Genomic DNA, 19,858 nt, shown 5'->3' with positions numbered 1-19,858 from the left:
AAATTTATGTAATAAACCAAACTTACGTTAATTAAGGAGAAAATCAGCACATAGTGCTCAGGGTGCCTCAGAATTAGAGATAAACCCATTTCAACTTGCAAACTAAATGCTAGAATTAGAGTTTAGTAGAAGCTTTCAGAATTTCTCTACATCCTCCAAAATCTTCTCTCATCCTCCCATTCCTTCTCCTTTACATACAACCTCAAGTAACTTTTCTGTGATAATATCCCCAGAGAGCTGCAAATTCTTAATGAAAGCCCAACAAAAAAAAAATGGAACAAATATAACCTAAGATTTCAAATGTAAATTGCAAATAATAACATGCAACACCTTCCCCTGCCCCCTCCTTGTTTGGATTTACAGTGAGTTTCTATCCATTCTCTTTTCTGGAGGTTTTACTGCACTGAAGAGTCTCATAATGTAATATGGGACAGCATAAGCTAATGAAAGACAGTAACTTTTCAAAGCCTACATGCAAATACAAAATATTCTGCAAGTATAACTACAATGGGCTTCTCTCCTCAAGGAGAGTGCTCTTTCGAAACAGGATCTGAAATGCGTGCCCCAGCTTGGCTCTCAAGAACCCACTATGTACTGGGTTTAGTGGCTTGGATCCATTTTAATACTCAAATACAGTTCACGAGCAGCATTATCGAAGGGTAAGCAAACAAAACACACCACCAAACACTGATAAGCTTCTCGCTAAACCAAAATACAACTCCTGAATGTATGTCTGGCACGTATGGACAGCTGGTGACACCTGCATTTTGCTGTAGTCTCAGCTACTTCAGAGATCTGTGTGAGACTGCACTGATTATTTATTTTAATCACACATGTGAACATGTATCCAAACGTATAACAACAAACAAAGCTTATTAAATCTCTTGTACATACTGCAAGGAATAGATCCCAATGAGCCATAGAGATAAAAATCAAGGGAGGTAATGATCTAATGGTTGATCTTATCTTAAAGGTCTTTTCCAACCTAAATGATTCTGTGATCCTGTAAGTAAATAACAGAAGTAAAGCAATATGCCCACCTTGTCTGAAGAACTGCCCACCCCAAAACCTGCCTTCCAGGGAAGGTGTACGACAGCTCCCAAGCGCCTGGTGGAGCAGCAGTATAGCTGTCGGGTAGCAAACAGGTAGCCCAGAGCTTACTCAAGCTTTGCAGATAGGAGATAAGCAATACTTTATATTTCACTCCAATGTAGATTATGAGCTAGGGAAAAGCAAGCTTAAAGGTGAACAGCTTCTTCTGGCATTAGCTGAAATCTCTGTACAGTCTCCAAAGAAAGCCGACAGAGAGGTCAAGCTACAGTGTGGGAATTCTACAGTCAATAAAAACCCTGGTTTTTAAGCTCTGAGTCAGAAAAATTCAATGTGGATGACCACTTATTGAAAGGGTCATCATCCAACAGGGAGAAAATTGCTAGAGCAACAAAGAGCCCAGAAGTATTCCTCAGTTTATAGAAACCACAGAGAAGGGCAAATGCTAAATCTGTCTCCTCCTAGTATTTATCTAGTTTGCCTCCAAGGATGAATTTATCCAGCAGAAACCACATTGTGATGGTGCACTCAGGTTCCTCCTCCTCTGAAATCTGAGCTTAAATCATAAAACACAACTATTGTTTTATGGCTGCACGCTGACATTTAAATCCTTCTCTAGCACTGGATGCATAGCTCAAGCACTGCACTGAGAAGCAAGCAGAACTTTTGCCCCAAGCTTTTATTCAGTTTTCCTCAGGGGAGCAGCTTTACTTTCTACTATACACTAGGTGATTGCACTGTGCGTTGGCACTCTCAGGGTGTTCATAGAGTCAAAGCTTAAGAACATTTACAGATTTCCCTCTACCTCCCAAAGCTCCAGCTATTTCCCTACTGGAGAGGATTTCACAATTCTAAAATGATTGTGCCCATCAAACTTTGCCTGCACCGACTGCGGGATTCTAACCCAGCACTAACCTTGCCCAGGCACTACTGTACTACAAACATCGAAGCAAAGCTTGAACGGGCTCCTCCATGGATCCTGTAGCAGGATTTTCAACGCATTAAATTAATCACTGTGAGATAAAGCCAGCCCAAAGAGTCCTCCAATAGAATGTCCCACTGTGATGCTATTAAAAGCCTTTTATATGTAAAGGCAGAGAGATATGCCTCCCCTACAAGTCCTCTGCAACTGTCCTCCTTTCTGACATTCATTCTTAAAGCATCCTGTTTTAGTCTTTCTCTCTTCACTGGGGTTAAACCACGATACTCCCATTAATGCTCCCACAGCACTGAATTTGGTTTGCTAATTACCGCAATCAGGGAAGATGGGGAACATGAGGTGCAGATTAAAACACTGCTCAGGCTGGGTTCTTTCTTAGCACTTCACCCTTTTGATATATCCGTGTGGTAGCTCAACACTGAACAGCACTTGACTCAGCCTCAGTTTCGAGTAGGGAGAAATTAATTGCAAGCTAATAGGATTCAAATTGGTACAAGGGATCCCATCATTATGGGACAAGAAAGAGTAAAACCGCAGTACATCAGCCAGCTAGCAAAGGGCTTCGGTCAATGCAGTGGAACAATCAACACCATTGCTGAGACATGACAAATTGATACCTCAATAATCGTAATTTATTAGCTGGTGGTGCTGAACTAGCACACAGACAAGGTGGGAACGGACTAAACTTACACAGTGTTTGCAGAGGGAACAGCATTCCCTCTGCAAGGGCTAACTTGAACTAATTTTACACTGATGTGAAGATGTGTCACAGCTTAATTCAAGCAGCAGTTATGTGTACTGGAGGATGAACGTGTAAATCAGCAGCAGGCTGGGAAACAGAAGGCTCCTGGTATCAAATGTCAGTGGAGTTGCTCCCTCACTCTGCAACCTTGACAAGTCATTTGACCTCCTGGTGCTTCAATCCAGACAGCTACAGAGCTGGGTTAGAAGCAAGATTCCCATTATAAACCACATTCACCTTCTGAGCCTAGAACTCAGGTAACCTGCACCCCCTCTGTTGCTGTATTTGAAAGCAGCATTGGAATTATTACTTGAACTGGCCTGTGGATTATTAAAGCCATGTGTGACAAACAGGCTTTATGTAATGAATTACAGTTCAGCTGTGAGAGTAAACTTGACAGACATGCGCATGCATCTGCATTCACACAAAGCCCAACTGTCCCACTTCCACATGAGAAGCTCCAAGGGAACATCTATAAAGCAAACTCAAGGTTCAGTTGTGGCACGGATGAATGCACCTGCAATGATTTCCTTCCAGGTAGCACGCAGACAGGGTAGCAGAGCCCAAGGCAGCAGAGATTAACAAGCGTGGATCCCTGTGGGCTTACATTCCTGTTCCTCCTCTCTGATGAAGCCTGTGCCACTGAATAGTCATAACTTGTTGCTAAATGAAGCAATCATTCACATGGCCAGTAATGCCACACTCCCTCCTCATTCTGCTGGGCAGGCAGAATTTTAGGAATTTGGAATATTCTCCAGTTAGTTTCAGAAAACAGAATGTAACCCACCAGCACTGGAGGTGCCAACACAGCTCACTGGCAGCTGCTATTCCCCTCACATCTTTTGTTAGGAAAAATCTTTCGGATGCCAAACCCCCTGAAGCACAGATCTACCACCCTCACACCCAGCTGGACCTTAACAACTCCTTTTGCCTCTTCCCACCTGAGATCAGGGAGGGAAAAGCAAAGCTCCCCTAGGCAGTGACTCCAGGGAGGATCAGAGGAGCACGCTGGAGGTGAAGGTCTGCGTCTCTGAGCTAAGGGCAGTACATAAACAAATCCCACCGGTGGGAAGAATAAAAGGCATGAATTCATACTGAACTGCAAAAAATGTTTTGCTTGGCAAGCCAGGGCTTTGAAAGCCCTTTTTATGTATATCCTATACTCCAAACAGCATAATCGAGTGGGGCTATTTCAGAGTAACAGATACCTGAGCCCTTTTTCAAGCATGCCTAAGTGGATCTATTCCCTCCTAAAGCTTCCCGGGAAGCCAGTTACTAAAGACAGAAAACCACAAAATTATACACTTTGTATTTATAACCAGCTATTCACCCTAGAAGACCTCTGGAGGATTTATAATTACGAAAAAGAAAATGATTAGGCTAGAAAACTGGCCCAGCAAGTTTGCTATCAAGATCCTTCCCTGGGTTTGCACAGGGGAAATGCCCTCAGCATTCACACCTAGTTCTCCATAGAATAACAGAATAGTTAGGGTTGGAAAGGACCTTAAGATCATCCAGTTCTAACCCCCCTGCCATGGGCAGGGACACCTCACACTAAACCATGGCACCCAAGGCTCTGTCCAACCTGGCCTTGAACACCGCCAAGGATGGAGCATTCACAACCTCCCTGGGCAACCCATTCCAGTGCCTCACTACCGTCACAGTAAAGAATTTCTTCCTTACATCCAATCTAAACTTCCCCTGTTTAAGTTTGAACCCGTTACCCCTTGTCCTGTCACTACAGTCCCTGATGAATAGTCCCTCCCCAGCATCCTTGTAGGCCCCCTTCAGATACTGGAAGGCTGCTATGAGGTCTCCACGCAGCCTTCTCTTCTCCAGGCTGAACAGCTCCAACTTTCTCAACCTGTCTTCATACGGGAGGTGCTCCAGTCCCCTGACCATCCTTGTGGCCCTCCTCTGGACTTGTTCCAACAGTTCCATGTCCTTTAATACCAGCATTAGATCATCCCCAGCAACTGCCTCAGATTTCTGCAAGGCAGAAATTATTGAATGGTGCTCAGCAGCTCTAAGCAAGCTGTTTGAAAGTGCAGCTGGCACCCATCCTGGGCACCTCATGTGGCACATTCACATGGCATGATGCAGAAATACTGGCTGGATGGAAAGACTTCTCTGATGTCCTTCAACTGAACCGGTTCGTTGTGCTTTGGGTCAGCTCTGACCTGATGTGGCAGTGCTGCTTACAGATCTATTCATGTCTCTGTGTGATGCTCCATAACTTCAGGCCAGTCCCTTAAATCTTGCTAACAAGACCAAGACTCTTACAGCAATGACCTCCTCCCTTCTTTCTTGAGCTTGAAAAAACAGCCTTGTATTTTCCTGTATGGTAATAAAATAATCATCATGTCCCTATTACTTTTCTTCTGTATATTGCAAGCATTTTAAAAAGGAAGTAAAAATTGTTATCTCCGTGTCACAGATAAGCAATCAGATGGTGGATTGCTGAGTAATTCACCATGTTGCCCAATAATCTAGCACCAGAACTTGGTAGCATAAATCCTTTAACCTCAACAGCTCCACCAATTAGCACTACTGGCAAGAATACAGCCTCTCCTCTCCCAGACAGTTAATTTTTGAGGAGGAAAAAAAAGGTTTTAAAATCATGAGTCTGGCAGCATCTGCAAATAGAAAAAAACCCAACTCGGATAGTAACGTGCATCATGCCAGGGATCAAGATTCCCATTCAATCCAGAAATAAAAACATCACATACAAGTGAAGTCCTTCTGGAGTGACTACCAGGTGGAAGCCAGTATCTGACAGTGGAACAGATCCTATCACTTGTTCAATTTTTAAGTTAATATACATAGTTCAGCATTGGGAACTACTCGCTTTTTTGATTAGTAGAAGGAAAAGATTGACTTTTACTGATTAAATCCTAATTCTGTCAGAAGAAGCTTCAAGTCAACAAGTACATCAATACTTAACTAGGAACTAACAACAGGCTCTCATTTGGGTACTTGTATTAACAACCTTTGTTGCATAAAACAATAAATAAAGCTTTTCAGACTGTTTCAGCAGGTGTACCTTAAGCACTTACAACACATCTCAGTAAGTCTTTGAACAGCAGGATACACCTTCCCAATGAAAGTCACAGGGTGCTGAACACCCCCAAAAAGTCTGTTCTCTACATTGTGCAAATTAATACAGTTGAAGCAGTACAAATTCCTGTCATTATCAATGTAAGTTATTCTGCCAAAATAAATAACAACCCATAGGAAAATAAGCACACGATGCCACAGAAGGAAGCCTTTGAAATGATCAGAAATCCTATTTTGAGTCCCATTAATAGAACACAACATACATCTTGCAACAGCTTGCACATTTTATTTGCCTGGATCTATCAAAATAGAAAAAACACATTTATTCTAGTAAGACGTATCAGAAGACAAAAATGGAAATAAGAGTAAAGTGGTAAGCAGGATTTATGTAAATGCTGAAGTGAGGAGCACATTGTACCAACAAGTCACTGGGATTTAGGCTCTCAACTAACTGAATCCTCATAGTGGTAATTTTTTTGTAGGAGCATCATTTTTATTTGTGTTTACAAGCAGAGAGCTTACTTATTTCCTGTTTTTCTATACAAAACTGCCTCTTACCAAAAGAACACAAGTCTGGAAGAGCTCTCACTTCTCACCCTCCTAATCCAGCAGGATGACACTGAGGAATATCCAAGAGCTGCCTTCCCAAGCTCTTCAGGACCAAAAGCCTCATATGTGTGAGTTCTCCTCTACCGGATAAGGGCAGAGCTACGTAAGTGCAAGCTTCCAGGATCCACATCACTGCTCCTTTCCTAACACAACTCACACTTTCTTGTTCATTCTGCAGTTGAAATATTTTTTCATAAATCCAATTTTTCTCTGTGCTCTCAGTTTCAATAAACAATAACAAGCGGGTATTTGTCAAGTTTCCATACAACTTAATCTGTCACTCATTTGCCTTTGGCTTTGCCGTAGGCTTATGCCTATCAGAGGTGACCCAAGGTTGCCAGACAGTAATTCAGCTCCTACCAAATAACATGCACGCACACACAAAAGCACCAATACCCCCCACAAAACATACTTCCTTGTTTTACCTCTCTGGGACAATGCAGACTTTATTACATCTGCTACTACAAGTGCCTATAATAATGTTCTCTAACAAGCAGCCCTAAGGTCAAAAGTGTCCCTTGATCAATTTACTAGAGGTCCATGGTGCTGCTGCTGTGTGGAGACTGTCTGGGGAAGAAAAAAATATTCCCTTTATTCCTTTGCTTCACTGCAAGGAAACAAAAAAAGCTGCCGCAAAGACATTTTTTCTTCTCCCTCTGCTCTTGACAAGTCAGGTAAACAGGGAGGGAATATCTAGCTGCAAAGGACTGTAAGAGACCAGCGTTTGTACAGGCATATAAAAACATACTGTTTATTTACCAAGCTGCGCAATGCATGAGGATGATTCAGAACAAAGCTAAGGGGATTGGGAAGATGTCTTAGCAAAACACCTGCAAAGCTATTTTGCATGAGGACAAATAAAAGGCGCTCTGGATGCAAGTGTCACGTGGTCTTCTTTATACAGGAATTTAGCAATTCGGTGCGTTGCCAGAGTGAAAACACTCTGACCAGCAATAGCACTAATTCAGAGATGCTCCTAGCAGAGTAGCCATTGCGTTAACCTACTCCTAGCTGTCAGTACAGCTGTGACTGTTTATCAATTTTTGCTCAACAGCTCCGTATCAACCATTAAGTAATGACTATACCCAGCAAAGCAGACTCAATACGAGGAGACTTGCTACAGAAACCACTTCCTGTTTGCAGTCAAGCAGCAGGGAAGGAGTTAAACTCATTGGCCAAAAGGGCTGAGTACCACTCTTACTCATGCCCCATGGCATGACTTTTGTTTCATATGCTGTGATTTGTTTTCATCTCTATGTGTGGGTTTTAGTCACAGACTGGCACTGACGTTAATGGGAACAGCCCTATTCAGCCCTGCAACTGGGGAACAGAGCAGAGCTTCAGGTATCTCCAGCTATTAGTAGAGGATTCTTAGGATTGTCTTTGCTTATTCACTATGTGCAGATTCCCATCACTTCTGATGAAATATGGGAATTCCTGCAAACATGGAATGAGCAGCCCCGTTAAAAAACACCCCCTCAACAAAACAAGAAAAAAAGTCCCCTTTGCAAATGACCTATAATGCGTCTAAATAAAGCTTGAGCTGTTCCTTACTCATGCATAACTTCATGGCTTCTGTTCCCTCCACACCCTGCCCAGTTGGCATAATTTGCAGAAGGGTTTTGGCATGGACAATTGAAACACCCACATGCTGCCTGAATGAAAAGCTTGTTCCCGGAGTCCTGTTCTTTCTGAGCAACAGCTAAATGAGACTTTTCTTTTGATAACACAGGTCCCATCTGCACTGTAGGCTTCACCCCATGAAGACTGAACTCCACCACATTCCCAGATTGGAACAACTACAGTATCTCACCCCATACCATGGCTGGAGCAGGCTTAAAACCTGGCAAAACTCCAACCTCCACATTTCATATGATCAAAATAAAACTCCCCCTAAAGTAACACAGTTCATCTCTGAAAACCCCGAAGTCGACACACATGTAATTAGCACACACCTTGGTGCGGTACAAAAGCAAGACACAAACAACAAGCATGGGCACAAGGAACTGTCACAAGCTTCTTGAAGGAGCAAGCATTCCTTCTCCACATCTCCATTGCCATACCCTGTCACAATGTTAATCCATCTTTCTCTTTAAGCAGAGACAGCACTGCCACTGACGATGATACGACAGTGACAAAGGAGGGCTGAAATTCAGACCAAATTGTTATTCCCCTCAGCTAGGCAGTTATGCACAAGAAACACTGCTTGTAAACACTTCTTTGTCACTCAATTACAAGCTGCTTTATGAACAAAACGAGCCAGTCGCAAGGAAAGCAGGAGAGGCAAACGGGGAAGTGATGTGCAATGGCATGCAGCCATCACACCACCACATACCCGGTACCGCTCTGTCGGTGCTGCCAGCCCCTCGTGCAGGGCAGCACAGACACGTGCTGGGGAAACACTGAATTCAGCTCTTCAGAATGGGGTTCAGGTTTTGTGGATCTTTGTTTTCTGCTGAAGGGATTATTTCCTATGTGGTAAGCAAAGAATAACTTCTGTATTTTTACATTACTGGTTTTGGCAGTATGCACCTGGATGAAGAAGAGCACATGTACAAATGAGGAACAAGTTTTAAAAGCCTCAATTCAGGCAACGCTTGTAATACAGCTATCTTGGTTCATGTCATCCCTGTTTACACCCTTATACACTGAAATTGCTAATAGGAGATGAAAATTAACTGGAATACATTTATTTTTCATGTTAAAGCTGCAGATGTACTTCACAGCAGCCCTGTCTGACCAGTGAAACTCTCTCCATCTTTGATCTTAAAACACTGAGACACTAACTCCAAAAAGATACCCATGACTGACACTACAACCAATAAATGTCATGTTACATTACAAAACGTTGCCCTACGGCCACTCCAAAGTCTTGAGAACCAACAAGAAGACAAGTTTATGAGTTCCAGCATCACCTTCCAGGAGGCTGCAATATTACAGCATCAGAGGACTATTCATCATAGCACTGTTATTTTAGCTGCCCTGGACAGCATCCACTACCTGATCCATTATCTAGTCCCTGGATTCTTTTAGCAATATTATTCCAGTAGATAAGGTTTCGTCTGGAAAAGGTTTTTCCCTTGTTTTTACTATTCAGTGTCCATGAGTCAAGCAGGGCTGTAAGAGGAAACATTAGAGTGAAAAACGAAACCTAGCACTAGCCTTCAACTTTAACTTGCATTTTGGATCTGAGCTCAAGGAAGAATCGAGCCTCTGCTCCTTTCCCTAGTGCTGAAATCAAAGCCTACAACCAGAAGAAAGTGGAATGTGGAAGAAAGGATGAAGACAAAAGATCAGTTTTTAAATTAAGAGCAGCACATATTTATGTAATTGACTTTAGACACTTATATTCAGAATCCAGCAGCCACCCAAATTATTTTGCCTTGTAATCTCCACAACTCCAACTGCAAAGAAACAGAACTGAGAAGAAGCTACCAGAAAAAGAAGGGGAAAAGACCACTGAAACTGTTACATATAATAAGAATTTATAAGTGTAATTCCTAAACTTAACATCTGAAATACCCTCCTTGCTAGGATATTTCTTTTTCTTTAAACAAAATAATTTCAAAGCTTGGCTTCAGAAAAATATTAGAAGCAATTTACAGTGCTAACAGTTCCTACACATAGACAGAGCATATTTCAACTCTTCAGTTAAAAGATACATACATACCCAACTGTGCCTTAGGACTCCCTCAACCACTAAGCTTGGAAGAGCTTTAAATCTATCACAAACCCCTGCTGGCTTTACTTAATTCTTTAGTTTCTTTTAGACACAATGCTAGAGAAAATAGCATGGGTTTAACAGACTGATTTTGCCAGAGAAATAGTGCAATGGCATTCACCTGAACAGCTACTAGTAACCTTGCTTGAAGGTAAAAAATAAGTGCTTATTTTATTTAAGAGATGTCTCCAAACCAAAGACATGCTTACTCAAGCTGTGTATATTCTCAACAGTTCATGTAAGCCATCCATCAGGCAGAAGTATGAAAATTAGCTCCTTTCAGAATCCACAGAAAAAAGAGGCTGAGGGATGTGGGCAATGCCGCCTGAGGCTGCAGTCTGCAAGGCGAGAGCAACCGAGAGGTGGAAAACTGCATCATCTTTGATATGCTTCCACGTGGAAAGCCAAGTGAGCTGGACCAGTGCCACTGAATGACTTCAGGCTAAGACTGGCAACTGCCAAAGTGATTCTGCTACAGCTCCTGGTGCACTGATCCTAGCAGTCTCTTGCAGAAATGGAGATCCATAGACAGCAGTAAGCAAGGACAAGTTCTGAATCTTAAAACTAATGGTATCTCATGACAAAGATATTTATTCTACCTCAACCACAAATCACATTGGGATGTCATTTTTATGTTTGTTTCAAATCAGCTCAGATTTAGACTGGAGCTGTGCAGATGGTTTAGTTATTATACTGATAAGCATGCAGGAGAAAGAATACTGTGATAGAATATTGTCCATCTGCATCTACTATCCTTGTTTCACACACACACAAAAAAGCCAACCTGCAATCATACCAAAAGTGACAGAAATGTTTATAAGGAACCACACTCTACCTGCTGCCATTCAGAGACCTTGTATTTTACTGCAAACATTTGGTACAAGTCCAAGAACAGTAACTACAATCAGGTAACAGATCCCAAACCCTTATGCAAAGCTAGCTGAAGTATTAGGCAGCTGGTGCTTAAACCAAGCTGGAATAACTCTTTAGACACTTCTTGCCCAAACCAGAAAAACAATATGCGAAAAGGCCATGGCTGCTTCAGCCTCTTCTGTGGCATCTGAGCTACATCCAGGGAAAACGGCTCTACACAGCTCACAGGAAACCTGGAACATGCCTTGTCTCACTTTCATGAAGAGATGTACAAGAGAAACCTCCAGCCAAGGCTCTGAATCTCTTCAAACAGCACACACTAGCAAGACTATCAGGAGACAGAGCACCATTCAAACACTGTTGTGTTTCACCATTCTTCAGTTTGCTCAAATCACAAGATACAACACAAGTGCTCTATCTTAGTGCCTTCTCTTCGCCAAAAGAAAATATACAAAAAAAACAACAACAACAAAAAGAGAGCAAGGAAGGAGGAAAAGAAAGAACACTTTGTGCTTTGTATCAACCAATTAAATTCAACAGAGAAAAAAGATACAAGTGGTTATAGCTGCCTGTAAATTACTTCATGTAATTAAATCCCCTTCTCTAAATTACAAGCCATTTAGCTCTTCTTTTATAACAATGTAACCAATGACCAACAACAACCTTTTTAATAGTGTCTGATGCCATATAAGTTGTCAGCAATGAAATTTCCTCTTTATTTCTTCTTTTCAAAAGAAGCCATTGTATGAGATTCATTCACAGCTACTTAGAGAACATCAGTGAGAAGAGAGGATTGCTTTTGTTTCTCCTTACTCTGCTCTTGTCTGAGACTATGTTTAAGCAAATGTGACCTAATGTCCTTATCAGTCATCTAACTGCGGGCAGAGAAGCTAAAGGTGACCTGCAAGAGTTTTATAACATGGAGCCTACAACTGGTTCGATACTTCAATACACGCAATCTAACTTCCCTACACCACAGCAGTGTGGCTTAACAACCTTTCTATTACTTGAATTTTCTGACCTTTTTTAACTTTGACAACACCAAGGAATGTCAGATCAAACCTTCTTTGCCAGGAAGGAGTCTTGTGAGATGAGAGCTGCTCTGAGAAGCTTCCTTCACACTGCTCCTTTTACAAAGTGTCTGTGTGTCTTGACTATAGAGGTCTGCTCACGCACCTCACTGGGTTTGCAGCTACTGTATCTTCTCAGATGGGCAATGAGATGGTGACATAAGGCCCTGAAGACACTTGGGTTCAGCTCCACTGGTGGTAGTGCAAGAAGTCCCAATGCACTGGTAGCATTCAGTGCTTTCATCACCCTGCTCTCTAAACCTGCTCTAACATGTTAAAAATGCCAGCAGTCACCTGCAGGGCTGAACACATTGCTTCTGCCCAAGTGCTGTTAAGTGGGAGAGGTGAATGGGGACACACAGGGAATTCTGGAGAAGAGGAAAAGCAGAAACAAGGAAGGTTGAAGCCAGTGCTCCAGGCAAAGCCTCAGGGTCCAGATCCGAGCACAGCAGGATCAATACCATCACAGCAGCGTTAGGATCCTTAAATACAAGGCAGGAAGTAGAGCACATGTGTCAAAACACTGCATTCCCAGGGCCACCCAACCTCTGCTTCATCTGTTACCCACCCCAAGGAGGTACATGGCAGTAGGGTGCTGGCCCAGGTAAGCCCTGCAGACCCAGCAGCGAGCCAGCATCCCCCAGCTCTGCTCCTTAGGTGGAGCACACCAGAAGCTGTGCTCAGAGGTGGCTGATCCTCTCTGGGAAGATCAGGTGAGTCCTACAAGAGCAGGACAAGTGGGGCACATTGTAAGTACCAATATTAGCAAGTTAGGGTCAGCTATGAAAGGGAAACCCACTGGTACAGACAAATGAATAAGCATTTCAGTACATCAGTGAAAAAGATAAATTCACCTTCTCCTATGAATAAGACTTCCAGCAGCCAAAACACATTTTACATCACTCCATTCAGAAAATAATGTGTGTGTAGTGAAACCCAGCCTATGCTTCTGTTTCATGCTTAAGCATTAGTCTAAAACCAGTTGGATCCCCCCAGTTCTAATAAACATGGTCTCCTCAATTTGTGTTTCCCTACCAGAACTGCAGAAGGTTTGGAAATCTATTTTTCCAGCTTAAGCAAAGGCTTTCTCCTGCCATAGTTCCCAGCGGTTTTATGGCACTACTTTGCAGTACTCCTCCTGAAGCACAGCATGTTGCAGAGATCTGTTATGGAAGCTGTGTTGCAGCTCTCAAAACATGGCTGCAGTGAAGTTACCTGTGCCACAGCTATAACGCAAACCTTCAGCGTCTAAGATTTGTAGACGACTTTAAAGAAACACTGAACTAAACATGCAGCAAAGCTCTCCCTCTTTTGCAGAGTAGGCTCTGCAGCCACTTCAAGAATCTCGATGAATTCCTGGATAAATTTAGCAGAAACAGCAGTTCTTTGTAATAGCAGGGTTTCATTTGGGAAATAAACATCCACCATTTATTTACAAAGGATTTTTCCTCCTCCTGCCACTGCTGTGCTATGCTCACTGCTTCCCCTCCACTTTGATGCAGAAAACAGAACACCAAGTGCCTAACCAGGACTTAAAGCAGATTTTTAAATTAGTTCCTGACAGTGCAAACAGATTGCTGTTGATTGAAATGAGGCTGATTTTAGGCCTTGGATTAGCAAACCTAATGACTAAATACTGTATTGCCCGTTGCAGTACTTTGCACTGTTAGTCCCCAGTGGTTTCCCAGGCAGCTGTGAAGCCTTTGCACTGGCAGATTAGCATGAGAGAGCAAGGCAAGGCCATCTGTGTCTGTGCGTGCAGCACTACTCAGCTGGAAATAAGGACCTCCTCTGAAATCCCGTGGGACAGGGCCCCCAGCACTACAACCTCAGGAAGAGCTTTGAAGCCAGCAAGAAACTGATCCCATGCTGAACAGCAAACACATACTTGAGAAAGGTTTGCTGGAGCAGGATCACGCCTCAAAGAGCCTCCACTGGAGCAGGCCTCCAACAATGTCCTTGGCTCAAGCTGACAGGACTCCAAGCATCAACCTAAGCCACCTCCCGGGCTTGCAGACAGCCTGGCTGGAGTCAGTGGTAGAGGGACTTCACCCAGACAACAAGCACCACGTTAACAACTCAACTCTCCCAGGAAAAATAAATGTGTGCTTAAAACTAATTGGCACAGAGCTTTCATGTCCAAATTGTAAATTCTTGTACTTACAAAGGGAGAAATGGATCCTGGGTTTAAGCAATACATGAAGCAACATTTTTCTGATTAAAAGAAAATGGACTTTTTTTCCCCTTTTGCTTTGTTGTTTAGTTTCAAAGAACGTTTAAATAACAATATCTGCTAACAAAAAGGGTAACATCAATTAGAAACAAAAAGAAACCCGTTTCTATAATTTCACTGTTCAAAAGCAGTGAAATGCAAACACCAAAGCAGCACACACCAAACCAAACCAATCCCCAAAACCCACATTAAAGGCAACCTTTCTTGCAGGCTTTTTTTTGTAAGCTGGCTGCCTAGAATTCATTTGCTTTATAGTCTGAAATACTGACGGTAAGTGAGTAAGTTACTAATATGTTTAGACCCTCTCACAGTTCGTTTCTAAATGCTACATTATTAAGTCATAGAAGGACAGACATATCCATACCTGTCCTCTGGCCTATAGACAAAGACTCCAAAGGTTATTCTCCTACGTGGCTGCCGAACCTCAGCTAAGAAAGGTACATTTTAGGCTCTCAACTCTGCATCACCAAAGGAATGATCAGCCTCCAGCCCACAAGCAGCTTCAATGCATGTCCGAGTCTTTGATTTACAATTTACCATTATCTGGAAAAACAAAAATCAAGCATCTACATGCTCCCAACCATCAGCACAAGAAGCATGATGCCAAAGGAGATTTCCCACACAAAGTACTTCATTAGCCAGGTATGTTTCTAGATCATTACTCTCTAGGTAAGAGCCCCATAGCCTTTCAGTACCAGCATCACACACAAAATGAGGCTAAGGCTATGTAATTTGTTTGAAGACAAGCTATCAACTTTCACCTAGACATCAGAAGAAACAACATGCATCCTAGAGGGAAAAGGCCTTAGTATATCACCTTTAGCTCAGATCAGCAGTCACCCAGAGCAGTGCTCTCCTAGGAGAGCAGAGAGAATGTTATATTCATCAATGAACGTTGGATAACAAGTTGGTGAGCATCACAGAAAAACCCCATGAATAGGTAATCAAACATGTTAACGTAATTCAGCAGTTCCAGTCCAGCAAGAGCCACAGCAACAATATACATGAATCATCAATAGTGCTGAGCAGTTTGATGAAGGCTGGGGAGTGAATGAGACACAGGCATTAACTCTGCTTTCCCTCCCTCCAGGAAGCTCTGCTGAAGTCACAGAGATGTCACACCTTCAGAGCAACGTGACAGCATTAGCTTTCCTGCCCTTTCCTCCCATGCTCCAAACCCAGCAGGCTATTTATGAGCACTAGATACGTGCTACACCACCCTGTTCTCCTCAGCTTCTTTGAGACTCTTTCTCATCTCGAGTGATTTAAACAGTGGGTGAGAAAAGGAAGGAGGAGGTGTAAGACACTCATCTTCGTGACAAATGACTACTTGCAGAACAGAGTGTTATTACAGCCACATTTAACATCTAAACATATTCAATACAGCATGATGCTCCCGAGCTGACTAACCACAGAGCTTGAGGTTAAGCTAACTTGAAGTATCTGCAACTCCTTCCCATTACTCCAACTCCTTACAGAAGCATGCCAGCCCATTTTTAGTCCATGTACAGAAAGGGCAATGGGTCCTGAAGCTCAGAAACCTCTCACTGTTCTGCACCCAGGGTGGCCTCGGGCTGCTCATACATTCAGAGGTATTCCTCTCCAAGAATGAACCCAGAAAACAGCTCAGCTAAGGCTAATAAAAGACATACTCAGAGCTCTTAAGGGTGTCTCTCACAAAACTAGATTGACTTAGGACAACCCAAGGAAGCAAAACTGGAACAAAAAAGTTTCATCTTATGTCCACCTCTTACTTCATTTAAGTGAATTATACACCCAACTATCAAGGAATCTTTTACAGAGGTGATGGGGTCTTCTCCCCATACCTGTCGTTAATTCTCATCACAGAACAGCAGTTTCAAGTCAGCCCCTTTCCCTGCACAGACATGTTGAGAACAGCCCCAAATCCTGACAAATCTTTGGCGAAAAGACAACTATTTGAAATGCCCTTTTCCACCCTCTGCTTGGTTACAGTAGCAGATAAATGTGTCTGAATGCTGTTTATATGCAGTTGTAATAATAGGCTGGAAAGGACAGACTGGCTTTTGCAACTCTGTCCCCACAGCCAAGAGGTACAACAGGACCAAATATTCAGGAGCAAATCGTAGTCTGGATGCTTTGTCAAAAGGAGTGAAGTATTAATCTAATTTTCTAAACAAAGCAGACAACCTGGCACTCAAATCAGCTTGCCACTTTGCATCTCTCTACAAGGATTAGCAGAATGCCATAATTATAATGCCCAATTTGATTTATTGGAGGAGGCTGTGTAGAGAAGGTGACAATTCAGTAGCCTTGTGAGGAGAAAAGATGAGAATGTAGGGAAAGCACCAAATAGAACTGTAATTTCTAAGCAAACTCTCGATATAATTAGCATTAATTACAGTAAGCTTTCCAAATTAGGTATAAACCTACGTTTAATAAGACGGAGATGCAAAAATCACCCCTAAATTCCAGGAAACTTCATATTACAGCCAATTTGTCTAGACAGCTTGGCAGGAAATGTCAGAACTCTAGGTGTGAACTTTGTGGGTATTAAAAAAACCAAAAAATTATTGAACTTGCCTATATCATTTACATAATGAGTTTGAACTAAGAACAGCCTGGTTTATCCAGCTTCAATTTCCCTGCTACTTCCATCAACCTTACAGACCTGCAAACTTGTCTGCTTTTCACAACTCTATCGGGTAGGATAATAAAAAGTATTTAAACCCCCTCCCTCTTCAATAAAAGCTTAATTCAAGTGTGACTTGTTTAAAGAGGCACCATGTATTAATGAGTCACTCATCACAGGCTTTACTTTTTATACTCTTTGTGCAAATCCTCAATCTTTTTGGCGTTTGTTACTTATTCTTCCAGGGAAATAAAGATTAAACAATGAAAGATAAATTCAGGTTTTCATTAATATGGCAGCAAATACCCTATTACATCATGATGAAAGACAAATGCTAGACAGAAGAAACAGGTAACAAAGTAGGTAATGATGTCCTCAGTTTTCAGAGCGTCATGAAATCCTCCTACTGGCCACAACTACTTGAAGCTTAAAGGTGTCACTACTAACAACCCTTCCCTCCTCTGCAGGGGGTGAGGAACCAGCTGCCCCCAGCTCCAGGAAAGAGCCTCCCCACTGCCCAGCAGGGCACAGCCTCCCACATCCACAGACTGAACTCCTGCAGGGAAACACTGCACCCAAAGGAACAACTCTCTAACCCGTGGAAAGGCAGTTATCTACTGAAGCCAGGCTTTCATGTTAGAGATATTCAGGTGGCAATCAAGACCTAACGACCTCCCGAAGTCCTCCTTGTTTCCATACTCCAACTACACCCACTCTCAGTTGCATCAACATGAGCATGTGTAAGGTCGCTCCCCGGAGTAGAGCGGAAAGTGAGCCAGCTCCATGTATGCTTTGCAAGGGTCACTGGATTGGTGTTTGGGGCCTTTTCACATAAATAAACTCCCCTGACACAACAGCAGCTTTTAGAGGCAGAGGAGCTGGTGAAGCACAATACCGCAGTCCTGGCGTAAGCAGCAGGCAGCAGTAGCATCCAGCATCACCATTCAGCACCACTGCCTCAAAACATTCTGTATCAAAGCCAGGAACTTCTGGTGAAATACGTGCTTAGCATTTTGTGGGTTTAGATGCCAAAAAGAGGATCCTATTTGTTCAAACTTCCATCAGAACTAAAATGTGCATCTATTCACCCATAATAAAAAGTCATTTTAATTTCCACCAAGTGAACAGTTGTGCACAAACTCCTTGCACCTGTAACTAGAGGGGGAATTGAAACCCTATCACTCAATTACTAGGAAAAACAAACAAGAAACTCAATACATTTTAACTACATACACACTGATGAGCTTAAAAACAAAACATTTGGTATCACTTTGAGGAGTTAAAAGAAAACAAACCTGGCAAATATTTTACTAGGAGTGCATGGTTACATGATTTGCTACCTAAATGTTTGCAAGCAGAAGAGTACTGACATCTTCACTGAAGTTATTTCTATGGAATTACTCCAAATATTCTTTTTAAATCAAGAAGAAAACAAAAGCCTCCTAATTTGTTAATGAGTGGGGCCATGAGCAGACCATTAGAATTTCTAACGTTAAATGTGATGGGCCCTTCTGAATGAATACGTTACAAAACATTGTGTGTGGTGGTGAAGTTTTGTGGGGGGGTTACATTAGGTAACCTTAATGATCCTTTCAAATCCTAAAATATTCCAAGTCTGAAAAAACACTGCCAGTAACTGGACAGTTCAATCTTTCACAGCCTGGCACATGCACAGAACTAGGTTCACAGAAGTGAAGGTGTGCTTGGGTTAAACAGCTCTTTTCTCTGTATCACAGAGAACAAAAGTAGTTTTCCAGCATAGTGTACTTCTTCGCACAGAACAAATGCTGGAGGGTCAAGTTCACTGCTCTTCCCACTGGCTGCCATTTGGCACCATGTTAACAGACAACTGGGAAAGTGTTTGTTCGTAGCTATATGCTGCCGTGCCATGTGGATTTGAAACCAATGAATGCACACTGGATCACCAACAGCTCTCCCTGCTGAGCAGCAGTTAAGTGATAAACAGCCTGCCAGGCATACTACCTCCTCTTTGTCACCTCCTGGCTCTTCACCCCCTCTGGTTCAGATGGGAGCCTGCAATCGTCCCCTCCAGCATGACAACTCTTCATTCATTAATGCTCTGCCACATTTTAGAAGGGCACAAAGAAAAGACTCCAAACTTCCTCCAAACTGACCTTCCACCTAAAATATTTGAGTATTTTCTCCTTCTCAACATACTGTTTTGGGGGCACGTGAACTTGACTCATGGAATGGACACACTCACGTTTGCAACTTCCAGGCACACATTAACAAGCACATCTTCCCCAAAGAAGGCTACGGTCTGACTGATGATTTCTATTTGTGTTTAAAATTGTAAGAGCCACAAACTAATGGTATGAATTACCACACTGTCTCAAAGCTGCAGGATACCCGGGAGGTCTGCTCCTTCCTACATTACCCAGTACATCTGATCTTCCATTTTAGCTTATGAAAACTTCTCCACAACGCAGGATTTGTGCACATAGCCAGAAGTCTTGTAAAAGACATTGTTTTCACCAGCACAAGTTACCAGAGAAGCCAGTCACATTAACACCACCAACTCTGGACATTTCACAGTGGCCAATGCCACAGTACAGTTGCTACAAATGAGAAGTAATTTCCCTACCTGTTTGGACAGCTTCAAGGGGAGCTTCTTCTTCATCCGTTCTTTGCCTCTCTCTGCCTCTCTCTCCGAGCTCCCAGCATCATTGTTATGGCCATTTTCACTCGGCTCAGCAGAAACACAGTTTTCAGATTCTCTAGGTTTCTTTCCTGGATGCCTCTCCCATTTCTCCTTCCGCTCCTGAGGCTTTAGTGACATGTCCTTCTGTAAAGGAGGGAAAAAAATAGTACGTTAAGTTCTCTGAGACTACTTTTAAGCAATAAGCAATATAAATATTGAACAAAAACACAAACAAGACAGCATGTTCTTTCCAGAAATGACTTAAGATGAATAATTAGGCACATACAATG

The 19,858-nt window shown here is 42.5% G+C and overlaps 1 protein-coding gene across 1 annotated transcript in view; it reads right to left on the bottom strand.

Annotated features, from left to right (window-relative positions):
- Nucleotides 1–19,858, bottom strand: part of FBRSL1 (fibrosin like 1) — a gene marked incomplete at its 5' end in the record, with an annotated part of 531,620 nt that overhangs the window by 367,926 nt on the left and 143,836 nt on the right. Inside the window, one exon of the mRNA XM_080629043.1 lies at nt 19,512–19,712. Within this exon, the coding sequence (XP_080485169.1) occupies nt 19,512–19,712 (201 nt within the window). The remainder of the gene's footprint in view (nt 1–19,511; nt 19,713–19,858) is intronic.

This window comes from Psittacula echo, assembly GCF_963264785.1.
Source record: "Psittacula echo genome assembly, chromosome: 13".
Lineage (NCBI taxonomy): Eukaryota > Metazoa > Chordata > Aves > Psittaciformes > Psittacidae > Psittacula > Psittacula echo.
This window is presented reverse-complemented; position numbering and strand designations above follow the sequence as displayed.